The sequence below is a fragment of the Pelobates fuscus genome, chromosome 9, assembly GCF_036172605.1.
Source record: "Pelobates fuscus isolate aPelFus1 chromosome 9, aPelFus1.pri, whole genome shotgun sequence".
NCBI classification, from domain to species: Eukaryota; Metazoa; Chordata; class Amphibia; order Anura; family Pelobatidae; genus Pelobates; species Pelobates fuscus.
In genome coordinates, this window is record NC_086325.1 from 64,114,383 (window position 1) to 64,127,631 (window position 13,249).

The 13,249-nt window shown below is 43.1% G+C and overlaps 1 protein-coding gene across 1 annotated transcript in view; it reads right to left on the bottom strand.

Moving 5' to 3' along the window:
* Positions 1–13,249, bottom strand: part of ADGRG4 (adhesion G protein-coupled receptor G4) — a 146,182-nt gene that overhangs the window by 105,861 nt on the left and 27,072 nt on the right. The window contains exon 2 of the mRNA XM_063433434.1: positions 3,718–4,350. Coding sequence (XP_063289504.1) covers positions 3,718–4,350 — 633 coding nt within the window. The remainder of the gene's footprint in view (positions 1–3,717; positions 4,351–13,249) is intronic.

Consider the following 13,249-nt stretch of genomic DNA (forward strand, 5'->3'; position numbering starts at 1 on the left):
ATCATCCTTTTAATATGCAACAATTTGCAGTTTGGTGAATAAACCTGTTTATGTAATATTAGTGCAAGTATAGATATCATTCTGAAGGGTTCCCGCAGAATGGGGATACTGGATATTTAGTTACATTTTTACCTGTTTTTTTTTTTTTTTTTTGTTTTTTTTTAAATTCTTTATTTTTGTAGTGCGGGTGGGTACAGAATATAAACTTGTGCCACAACAGCGTTCAGTAATATGGGAACATAGGTATGTTAAACAGTGGCCTTGAGAAACATGCACATTTTTAAAGGTAGAGTTACTTAAGTAGATATGCCTATGCGATAACAATCAAGTTGAGAGTAGGTTTGTCTGCAGCTTCCTGACTGCTTTGGTACTTAAAGCTATACATATAAGAGAAAACAATTCTAAGCTACATCTTAGCATATGTTTGAGGAGGTTTGGTATAAAGTAGGCATATAGACAATTAGGGCAAAAATAAATCATGTTGGTACTTAGGTTTACATCACGTTTCAAGAAGCAACTTAAAGGTGTGCCAGGGAACACATTATGGCTGAGTCATAGAAAATTATAAGGCAAAATCAACTGTGCTAAGCTAACTAATAGTTAGTAGGTCGGCATAAGTAGGGCAGTTAATGTAGAGTTCACTAGAGTCACTTAACCCACGCCAGCTCCTGGTATGTGGTTGTCTCCCCTTGGGTCGCTGTGTAGGCCTGCCTGCCCGCCACAATGAGGGTCGATCTCTCGGTGTGTGGATGAGGCCTGTAGGTAGTCCGTTGGGGGCTGCTGGATACTCCGAGTTGTGAGGCGCAGGGTGGCCTCCGCGGCCCATCTGTATAGGTTACGGGAGGGCCCACTTTTAGAACGCCTTTGCCTAACGGTGGCTGCCGTTCTCTTAGGCCGCCGGCCTCTTGGTCTTCTCGTTGGTTGGGCTCTCGATCCTGTAGGGTGGCAACGTGCGGTGGGCAGTAATGGACAGGGTGCTACTGTCAAGCCGGCTCCTTCATGCCTGGGTTTCCGTTGGTTGGCTGCTTAGGCGCCTGCTCCGCGGCCCATCAGCCTCGTGGTACGAGCCACTAGGTGTCAAGGTCTGCTGCTTGGTGGTCGCTTTCTTTTTCACCTGTGTCCACGTCCCCCTGCCCCACAGTCTTTGCCACAAGGCTCCGAAGAGTTCATCCAGCCGCTTTTCATAGTTGTCTAGTAGGTCGTATGTCGTCGGCATGGCAGCCGCCATCTTAGCTCTGGCTGTGTAGTAGTTTGGTGAGACAGGATCCGGTGAGTTCCCTGGTTCCTTTTTTCGTCTCGTCGAGTCTGTATGCATAACGATTGTGCCGGGATATCCTTCACCGGCGAGGGGGGGAAACGGGGTTCCCAGCGTTTCCCGCTTGGCTGCTCGCAGGGAGGTCGGCCGCCTCTCCCACGCTTGCATCCGCTGGTAGGCCTCCACGGTGTGTTAGCTTCAACGTTGCTCGCCGAGCCCGGCTGGTCGCCTAAATGTGTTTCAGGGTAACGCCTATTTGCTGGTGCACCCCAATAGTATTTTCTTCGCGATATATTAGATTTATGTTGCTTTTTTGCAGGTTCCTGCTCGGAGCTCAGGTGTAGTGCGACCAGCTTGCTCGACGGCTAGGCCCCGCCCCCCCTACATTTTTACCTGTTGCCGATATTTGTTTATTGCCCATATTTTAATGAGAACCTGCCATGACAACTAGAACATAATTGTATGTAGATAATAGAGCATCTAATTTCATCTGTACATTGTGCTAGCAAAATTTATAGTAAATGTCTAGATATCTGGTGGCATTCAGTCCGGCTGAAATCTGGGCCAAACGGGCCCGAATTACACAATTGAACAATGGCCCTGTGCAACTGCGAATCATTCAGTCACTTTCGGTATGGAGCCATTCGGGCTCTTATAACCCTGTAAAGTGAGAATTGTTGTGAATTCAAAGAAATTCAAATTTAAGGCAAAAACAGTTGAAGAGGAAACAGAATTAACTTGTATAATTTTTCTTTTTTGGCTGTTTTGTCCTAAATTTTAAAATTCACTCTGAATTCACTTTGCAATTTTCATTTGACTAAATAACCATGTGAGTGGGCATGGAATGAGTAAATGCTGTATAAATAGTATGTTCATAATCTGTGCAGAGCTGTTGAAAAGATTAATTTAATCATTACAGCTTGCTCCGTTGATTGAGGTTGTGCTGCTGAGACACTCTGGCACCAAGGGTGGGTGTAATTTAATTAAAGCTGTTATTTTTATCGTTTTTTATATTTTATCGCCCCCTAGTGTTCTCCTATATGTAAAGATTCCACCTTTAATGAAATACATTGTGGTTCTATTCACTACATCTTGTCTGGTGTTTGGGGAGAGATGCAAATGATCTGCTCAACATTCCATCAAGTGACTGGCTGTGGTTTGTGGAAGAAGAATGGAACTGACAGAAGAATTCCTGAAGATTACTGCAGATAGGGATGAACGTTGCAGCAGGTACGGATCTGGTCCTCCATAATCTGAAGTTTCTCATTGTGCCAAGAGTTAAGTCGAGAGTGCAAGTGGCTTCCCTCTCATAGACTTCTCAATGAATTTCAGTAGAGACACATATTTTTTTTGTGTGTTGGTTTTAAATGCAATAAAATGGGGGCACAATAACCACTATAGTGTGCTACGCTGGTTGTAGTGCCAGGAGTATCCTGGCAACTCTAGGGTAAGTAATTATAATTTGCAAAGGGTTTGACAACATACCTGTGGTCCACCAGGTGCAGGTAACATTCTCCAGGAGAGAAGAAAGCTCTTACATGGCGCATGAGCTAAGGCCTGCAGGGGAGGGCTGAGAGTATCAGGTGAGTGCTCTAAACCAATGAGTTAAGCTAAGGTGACCAAGTGATTGACAAGTTGTCAAATTGTTTTCAAATGGTCATCTCTGAGGAATTGCCTAAACTGCACAGAACACATTGGCATTCCTTTGGTGCCCCCATGCTTTGCCAAACTCTATTTATTTTAATTTGATAAAGCAATTATTTGTTTCTGTAAGGCATGTTGCAGTCAAAATCATTGTTCTCATTGAAGAACCCAGAGCAGCTTATTGATGAATTTGTAAGTTTGACCATTTATATGATGGAAGGGGGTGCCAGGGCTCTATTAACACTACAGTGCACTGTAGTGCTTATGGTGCTTCAGGTGTTCCTATGACATTATTGAGCTATCAGTGTCACAAACAAATCTATAGACTGGCTGCTTGGATTTTCTCAGTTTAGTTCTTTCAGCATCCAGTATCTTAGACTGGTGGGTTGCAAACTAAAGTGTGTAAATGACACGGCAACCTCATTGTATTTGGAAAGTCCTGTTTGTTTATCTCTCTCAAAGTACAGATTGAAGATGCAAATTTGTGTGTCAGTAAATAAAGGTAATCTATAGCAAAGATACATGAGTTTATCTTTACTTACAGAATGCATGAGTCGTCACGCAATATCTGTTCCAAAATGACTAATGTATCACATAACTAACTTGCCATAGACAATCACTACAATCATATATTGAGAAGGTTTTTTGGTAAACAACAAACATTGTCCTAGATACACCTTTCAAATAATCCATGTAATGGTTTTTGGGGGGGGGGTTTCTCAAAGACACTTTATTTTACTAAATACATTTTAATATTATAAATCTTCTGCAACAATATGGATGATCACACTGGCAAATCAGAGAAGTACGGAACTTACCACAACGAAGGCTTTTATCTTCATCGACTCTGTTTTCTTTAAATTTCCAGAATTTTCTTGCCCAGTTGACAACGTTTCCACTGAAGCACTTTGTCAATAATTCTGGAGACAGAGTATAATCCCACAACTGGAAGTTGTAAACGTCTCCATATAAACTATATATACTTGCTTGTGTTATACTCCCTCTTTGGATGATATGGTTGATCCCAAGTACCAGGGTTCCATTGCCTTTCACTTGCATGACATTGTCACTTGAAGCATAATCAGAATTCTTAGTCCTTTCCATCATACTGCCATTTACATAGAGCTCCACCTTTCCACTATCCCACGTAGAGCACAGAGAATGCCAACAATTTTCTGGTAATTTAATTTGAAATTCATAAGCATGTTTCGAGAAATATATTTTTAATGTTTCCTTACTTCCAACCAATCCAAAATCAGGATTCCCAGGATTAATGATGTCACTGTCTAATTCCCTGTAAGTAAATATTGGCCATTCTTGGGCATTCATTTTGAGGTTTATATCCACACACAACGTAAAATCCTTCAAAACTGAAATATTGGTATTTACCAGTTGTATATAATCGTCAGCTTTTAAAATTTTAAGAAAGTGTGTTCTGAAGGACTCTCCACCTAAAACAAAAATATAAAATCCAATATTTAGTAAATAACTAAATTTATTAAACATACCTTATATGTATATACATTATTATTATTATTATTATTTATGTATATACATTTATATATTTGTGTCTTTTTATATATATATATATATATATATATATATATATACATATATATACATAGCATACAAAATATATGGTTTTATGTAGGTAGTATGTATATATATATATATATATATATATATATATATATATATACATGTAGTATATACAATATGTATATATTTATAGAATATGTAATATGTGTGTATTATAAATATATTGTTTTGTGTGGGTTTTTGTGAAGTAACCCTCTTTTAGTAAACTCTTTTGGTGTGTGATTGTAAATGTAGTTGCAGATTTGAGCATCTCTAATTTGTAAGAAGTTACATTAACTAAAGTCTGGGATAAACTGAATGTGCAGTAGTAAATATATATAGAGCAGTGCATACTGGTTATCTAGATCAGTGTTCCTCAACCTCGTCTCACTCAAGGCAAATAAAAGCACTTTACCAGAATTCCCCAACACACCATAAGCAAAAATATATATTTTAAAAAGGAGTAACCAGGTGCAAACACAGAACAGTGTCATTTCGCCCCCCAGAACACGCCACAGTCAGTTTACCCATTAACCATATGCCAAGCTAGGTGCCCATTAATACATGACAGTAGGTTTTCCAATTAATAAATACCTTGGTAAGTTTGTCCATTAATAAATACCACAAGTTTGCCTGTTTATTAATGGGCAAACTTACTGTGATATTTATTAAAGGACCACTATAGTGCCAGGAAAACAAACTCATTTTCCTGGCACGATAGTGTAAATAGGTCCCCCCCACCATCATGGTTTCTCTGAAACTGCTATGTTTACAGCAGGCAGGGACAGGGGTCAAGTCCTGGGGAAAAAAGTGTGGGAACTCACCCAAGATTCCTGGACTGCACTATATGCATAGTAAGGTTTTTTTTTTTTTTTTTTAAAGGGGGGACTTAAAAAAATAAAATTACACTCCTATGCATATAGTGCAGTGCAGGGTGTGTATTATGAATGTAGTGTGTTTGTAGTGAATGCAGAGTATGGATAATGAATGTAGTGTGTTTGTAGTGAGTGCAGTGTGTATAATGAATGTAGTGTGTTTGTAGTGAGTGCAGTGTGTATAATAACTTTAGTGTGTTTGTAGTGAGTGCAGAATGTGCAGAGTGTGTATAATGAATGTAGTGTGTTTGTTGTGAGTGCAGTGTGTGTATAATGAATGTAGTGTGTTTGTTGTGAGTGCAGTGTGTGTATAATGAATGTAGTGTGTTTGTTGTGAGTGCAGTGTGTGTATAATGAATGTAGTGTGTTTGTAGTGAGTGCAGATTGTGTATAGTAAATGTAGTGTGTTTGTGGTGAGAGCAGAGTGTGTATAATGAATGTAGTGTGTTTGTAGTGAGTGCAGAATGTGTATAATGAATGTAGTGTGTGTAGTGAGTGCAGTGTGTATAATGAATGTAGTGTGTAGTGAGTGCAAAGTGTGTATAGTGAATGCAGAGTGTGTATAATGAATGTAGTGTGTTTGTAGTAAGTGCAGTGTGTATAATAAATTTAGTGTGTTTGTAGTGAGTGCAGAGTGTGTATAATGAATGTAGTGTGTTTGTTGTGAGTGCAGTGTGTGTATAATGAATGTAGTGTGTTTGTTGTGAGTGCAGTGTGTGTATAATGAAGAGAGTGTGTTTGTAGTGAGTGCAGATTGTGTATAGTAAATGTAGTGTGTTTGTGGTGAGAGCAGAGTGTGTATAATGACGTGTTTGTAGTGAGTGCAGTGTGTATAATAAATGTAGTGTGTTTGTAGTGAGTGCAGAATGTGTATAATGAATGTAGTGTGTGTAGTGAGTGCAGTGTGCATAATGAATGTAGTGTGTAGTGAGTGCAAAGTGTGTATAGTGAATGTAGTGTGTTTGTAGTGAGTGCAGAGTGTGTATAATGAATGTAGTGTGTTTGTTGTGAGTGCAGTGTGTGTATAATGAATGTAGTGTGTTTGTTGTGAGTGCAGTGTGTGTATAATGAATGTAGTGTGTTTGTTGTGAGTGCAGTGTGTGTATAATGAATGTAGTGTGTTTGTTGTGAGTGCAGTGTGTGTATAATGAATGCATTGTGTTTGTAGTGAGTGCAGATTGTGTATAGTAAATGTAGTGTGTTTGTGGTGAGAGCAGAGTGTGTATAATGAAGTGTTTGTAGTGAGTGCAGTGTGTATAATAAATGTAGTGTGTTTGTAGTGAGTGCAGAATGTGTATAATGAATGTAGTGTGTGTAGTGAGTGCAGTGTGTATAATGAATGTAGTGTGTAGTGAGTGCAAAGTGTGTATAGTGAATGTAGTGTGTTTGTAGTGAGTGCAGAGTGTGTATAATGAATGTAGTGTGTTTGTAGTGAGTGCAGAGTGTGTATAATGAATGTAGTGTGTGTGTGTGCTGGATGAAGTGTGTGTGTGTGCTGGATGAAGTGTGTGTGCTGGATGATGTGTATGTGTGTGTGTGTGCTGGATGATGTGTATGTGTGTGTGTGTGCTGGATGATGTGTGTGTGTGTGTGTGTGTGCTGGATGATGTGTGTGTGTGTGTGTGTGTGCTGGATGAAGTGTGTGTGTGTGCTGGATGAAGTGTGTGTGAACTGGATGAAGTGTGTGTGTGCGCTGGATGATGTGTGTGTGTGCGCTGGATGATGTGTGTGTGTGCGCTGGATGATGTGTGTGTGTGCGCTGGATGATGTGTGTGTGTGTGCTGGATGATGTGTGTCTGTGTGCGCTGGATGATGTGTGTGTGTGTGTGTGCTGGATGATGAAGTGTGTGCTGGATGAAGTGTGTGTGAACTGGATGAAGTGTGTGTGTGTGCGCTGGATGATGTGTGTCTGTGTGTGCTGGATGATGTGTGTGTGTGTGTGTGTGCTGGATTATGTGTTTGTGTGTGTGCTGGATGAAGTGTGTGTGTGTGCTGGATGAAGTGTGCGTGTGCTGGATGAAGTGTGTGTGAACTGGATGATGTGTGTCTGTGTGCGCTGGATGATGTGTGTGGGTGTGCTGGATGATGTGTGTGTGTGCTGGATGATGTGTGTGTGTGCGTGTGTGTGCTGGATTATGTGTGTGTGTGCTGGATTATGTGTGTGTGTGTGTGAGCTGGATTATGTGTGTGTGTGTCCTGGATTATGTGTGTGTGCTGGATTATGTGTGTGTGTGTGTGTGCTGGATGATGTGTGTGTGTGCTGGATTATGTGTGTGTGTGTGCTGGATTGTGTGTGTGTGTGTGTGTGTGCTAGATTATGTGTGTGTGTGTGTGTGTGTGTGCTGGATTATGTGTGTGTGTGTGCTGGATTATGTGTGTGTGTGTGTGCTGGATTATGTGTGTGTGTGTGTGTGCTGGATTATGTGTGTGTGTGTGTGTGCTGGATTATGTGTGTGTGTGTGTGCTGGATTATGTGTGTGTGTGTGTGTGCTGGATTATGTGTGTGTGTGTGTGTGCTGGATTATGTGTGTGTGTGTGTGTGCTGGATTATGTGTGTGTGTGTGTGCTGGATTATGTGTGTGTGTGTGTGCTGGATTGTGTGTGTGTGTGTGCTGGATTATGTGTGTGTGTGTGTGTGCTGGATTATGTGTGTGTGTGCTGGATTATGTGTGTGTGCTGGATTATGTGTGTGTGTGTGTGTGCTGGATTATGTGTGTGTGTGTGTTGGATTATGTGTGTGTGTGCTGGATTATGTGTGTGTGTGTGTGTGTGTGTGTGTTGGATTATGTGTGTGTGTGCTGGATTATGTGTGTGTGTGTGTGCTGGATTATGTGTGTGTGTGTGCTGGATTATGTGTGTGTGTGTGTGCTGGATTATGTGTGTGTGTGCTGGATTATGTGTGTGTGTGCTGGATTATGTGTGTGTGTGTGTGTGTGTGTGTGTGTGTGTGTGCTGGATTATGTGTGTGTGTGTGTGCTGGATGATGGGGGGAAGCATTTGTTTTTTAAACCTTATGTGTTTAGGTTTTTTGTTTTATTCCCCCCTCCCTGCTTCTTACCTTGTCAGGGAGGGGGGAGATCGCCGGGTGGTCCGGTGGAGGGAAGCAGCCGCTGCATACAGGGGCCATCAAACGCTGTGTTTCCTCTCCAGCACTAATTCTCGCGAGACTTGCCTGTGCGGAGCGTTGCCATGGTAACCCGTGGCAACGCTCTTACAGCCGCGGGTCTCGCGAGAATTAGTGCTGGAGAGGAAACACAGCGTGTGAGGGCCCCTGTATGCAGATAGCAGGGCAGGTCCTGCAGGATCACTAGCGGGAACGGCGTTCCTGCTTTGGAAAAAGTGCAGGAACGCCGTTCCCATGCGTTCCTGCAGGACTCGAGCCCTGGGCAGAGATTACCCTAGATGGACCTGGCACCCAGACCACTTCATTAAGCTGAAGTGGTCTGGGTGCCTATAGTGGTCCTTTAATAGGCAAACTTACTAGGGTATTTATTAAAACTACAGTAAGTTTCCAAAATTGCACCACAGTAAGTTTCCCAACTGATAAGCACCACAGCAAGTTTGCCCATTAACAAATATCACAGTCAGTGTGCCCATTAACAAATATCACAGCAACTTTGTCCATTAACAAATATCACAGTCAGTGTGCCATTAATAAATTTCACTGTCGATGTGTCCATTAATAAATATCACACTGATGCACAGAGACGCACACATTGACAAATACAGACATGCAATCACAATGTGTATTGGGCTGTGTGTATTTATGAGAATTTCTGGTATTGCCTTCCTGTGTATTAGCCTGACATATTGTTTCTGACAGTGAATATACTTGTGTGTAAATGTATGTCTCTGTGAGCATGTGTATGTTTGTGTCTGGGACCGTGTGTGTATGGGGTAGCTGCTTGCAGTGTGTTGTATGTCTGGGGGTTGCCTGTGGCCTTTGTGCATTGTGTTTATGGAGAAGCTATGTTTAATAACTGTGTGTATGATGACTATCTTCAGAGGGTGCCTGTGATAGGGTGGGTAAAGTGGTATCTGTGGCAGGGTGACAGTGTGTGTGTGGGGGGGTGACAGTGTGTGTGACAGTGTGTAAGGGATGGTGACAGCGTGTGTGAACGGTAACATTATGTGGAGGGTGACAGTGTGTGTAGGGTGACAAGCCTCCCCACACAATACCTTCTGTGACCATCAATAACCTATTCCCTGGTGGACCAGTGGGCTAATTGTCTAGTCTGCAGCTCCTCCGGGTGCAGAGTTGCACACTATGTGGTAAGTTCCCGCGAGCTCTGGCACTGCATTTGCACAAGTCTTCAGAACAGAATCAAGTAATATCTAGAGCAGGGGTAGGCAACCTTTTAGCAGCACTGTGCCGATATAGGATTGTGATGTCCCGTAGCGTGCCGGTCCTATTTTTTTTTTTTAAATTGAGGTGTGTCTGCTGCCGTATTCTGCTTGTGTGATTTTTACTGTAATTGCTTTGTATCATTGTATATGTGCGTATATGCAGGGCCATCTTTAATATTGACTGGACCCTGGGCAAAGCATTTGCTTGGGGCCCCCTGGTCCCTGTCCCCCCTCCCCAGGCGTGCAATCACGTCCTCCACCCCAATGCTGATACACACAGACATGCTGACACACACACATACTGACACACACACACAGATATACTGGCACAGACAGACACACACACACACACAGACAGACATGCTGACACACACACAAAATTTACACTTTAAAACCCACCCTCCAGTTTTCTGCCTTTCCTGCTGGTGGCTGAAGGTGTTGGGAGTTGGGGTCTGGCTCTCTCGGGCAACCCCCCTCCACTCTGCCTACTCTTCTTTCCCGCGCGCTCCTCTCTTTGTGGGAGGAAGTGATGCGCGGCCATCCGTTCCTCCCAGCCTGCTGCCGAAAAGCAAGGGGCCCGCTTGCGCTGTTAAAGCGCATCAGCGCGCGACCAGACCCCTGCTGACAGAAGCCCACCGGGTGGCCCTTTGTGCATGGGCCAGCCAGTGGGCCTCCTTAGTGTGCGGATTACCGGCCGGGGGGTGAGAAATAGCTGAGGCCAGCGGGGCTCACGGTGCAGCTGCCCCATTTGTCCCGCGTTAAAGACAGCCCTGCGTATATGAGCTATTATATTGTATATGTTCATGAGTAGTTTATGGTATTGTGTATGATACATATAAATGTAAGCTGTGTATGAGGGCTGCTTGTGGAATTGTGTGTGTGGATGGATATGTCACATTGTGTGTTTGGTAGTGTGTGGGGGGCTGTTTGGGGTATTGCATGTGAGAGGCTGCATGTGGGGTTGTGTGCATGAAGGTGCATTGTTAGTGGTGTTGCATTTGTGCGGATTGTGTGCATGTTTGTGTGTGGGCTGTCCGTATTATTCTGCATTTCTGTGTATATCTAGCAGTGTGGGTGGCTTCCCTGGGTTCCAGTGGGGACCAGGCCGGCCAGGTACGTGTCAAGGACAGGAGCTACAACAGCAACTGCGAGCTGCTCTACTACTGTCCTAATGTGTTTTACACCCCACCTCCTATAGAATGTAAGCTCGATTGAGCAGGGTCCTCTTCAACCTATTGTTCCTGTAAGTTTATTTGTAATTGTCCTATTTATAGTTAAATCCCCTCTCATAATATTGTAAAGCGCTATGGAATCTGTTGGCGCTATATAAATGGCAATAATAATAATAATAATACTGTGTGGATTCCCATTCACCAGTGCTGGGAGGAAGTGATCTGAGATCACTTCCTCTACGTGCTGCAATGCATAAACTGCGGATTGTCCTTCAACACCTTTTCGGATTAGCAGATATCTGAAGTTTCCCTGGGACTCCTGATAGGCCAGAGCCTGTTTGGCTCTAGCAGCCTTGAGTGCCGTGCAAAGGCACCTCGAGTGCCGTGCATGGCACTAGTGCCGTAGGTTGCCTACACCTGATCTAGAGCATGCCATATTAGTTGTGATGCCAGAATTCTACTGGTGAATTCCACTGTAAGTAGTCAATCCATTTTCAGAGGGTGTGACATTTACCTTTCACCTGGTCCCTTCTTCAGATATAGCTAAAGCAGTAATTCCCCAAACTGCACATATCATTTTCAGCCCTATTTGAACCAAATTCATTTGTGCTACCTGCATGATTACTACTCAATTGGAAAAGAGAGACACACAGTATACATGGCATCTGGAATGGTTGGAAGAGACACATCACAGGTTTCGCATGGATAGATAGAAAATTTCTTAGCAGAAATAAAATGTGTTTTTTTTCTTTGTAATACAAGTGTCAGTAAATAGAGCAGTGAATTATTGACCCTGTACAGGAAATTAAGTACAGGATGGGTTTAAAAAACATTTTATTGCATCGCCAGAACATGATGGTTTAAAGACCAATAAAATATTTACCAGCAATTTAAAGCTAGAAATCACTGTGCTACAAGAATAGATTTGTATATATTATTTTAATTAGTAATTAACATGATTAAATGAGTAATTAAAGTAATGTTATCTTTTTCTCAATAACTCTCTTCATTTAAATAGACTCTAAAAACAAACATTTAGGACTTTTCTTCCTTTGGCTGACATTAGCTCCATGTTACTGGATACCGACATTATTTTGTACAATGAGGAACAGATAGATGTTGTCATTTTTGCCATGCATTCTTTCAGCTGTATTCTTGTGTACCAACACAGATTGTATTTTTGTTTTCTTTAGAACAAATAGTGTTTTTATATCCTGCAATTCCTGGTAGATCCTTAGCAATGGACACAGCAATTTCTAATCCACATCATGGGCTATGAACGTACTGGACGACTGGACGGCGTATGTAGCCTGCTACAGGGCCGTCTTTAACGCGGAGCAAACGGGGCAGCTGCCCCGGGCCCTGTCCCTGCTGGACAGCTGCTCCGTTTGCCCCGGCCCGCAAACTATGGGGGCCCATCGGGTGGCCCATGCACTTAGGGCCCCGGCCACCCGGTGGGCGTGTATCAGCAGGGGCCCGGTCAGGCGCGGTGGCGCTTTAACAGCGCAACCGGACCCTTGCTTTTCGGCAGCCGTCTGGGAGGAAGTGACCGCCGCGCGTCACTTCCTCCCACAGAAACCGGAACCGCGCGGGAGGAAGGAGGACCAGCTGCTCAGAAGGGGGCCAGGCCGGGAGAGAGCGAGAGCTTAACTCCCAGCCACCCCAGCCAACCCACTGGACCCCAGGGAAGCCACCCTCCAGGAAAAGGTAAGAAACTGGAGGGTGGTTATCACATTTTGCATGAATGTCTGAGTGTGTGTGTGTGTGTGTCAGTATATATGTATGTCTATCTGTGTGTATGTGTGTTTCAGTATGTCTGTCTGTGTGTATGTGTGCCAGTGTGTCAGTATGTCTGTGTGTGTGTGAGTCTGTCAGTGTATGTGTGGTTCAGTATGTCTGTCTGTGTGTATGTGTGCCAGAATGTCTGTCAGTGTGTCAGTATGTCTGTATGTGTGTTTGTCTTTCAGTGTCTGTGTGTTTCAGTATGTCTGTCTGTGTGTATGTGTGCCAGAATGGCTGTCAGTGTGTCAGTATGTCTGTGTGTGTGTGTTTGTCTCTCAGTGTCTGTGTGTATGTGATTCAGTCTGTCTGTCTGTGTGTATGTGTGCCAGAATGTCTGTCAGTGTGTCAGTATGTCTGTATGTGTGTTTGTCTCTGTGTCTGTGTGTATGTGTTTCAGTATGTCTGTCTGTGTGTATGTGTGCCAGAATGTCTGTCAGTGTGTCAGTATGTCTGTGTGTGCATGAGTCTGTCTGTGTGTATGTGTGACAGAATGTCTATGTGTGAGTCTGTCAGTGTCCGTGTGGTTCTGTATGTCTGTGTTTGTCAATATGTCTGTCAGTGTATGTGTGTTTCAGTATGTCCATCTGTCTGTGTGT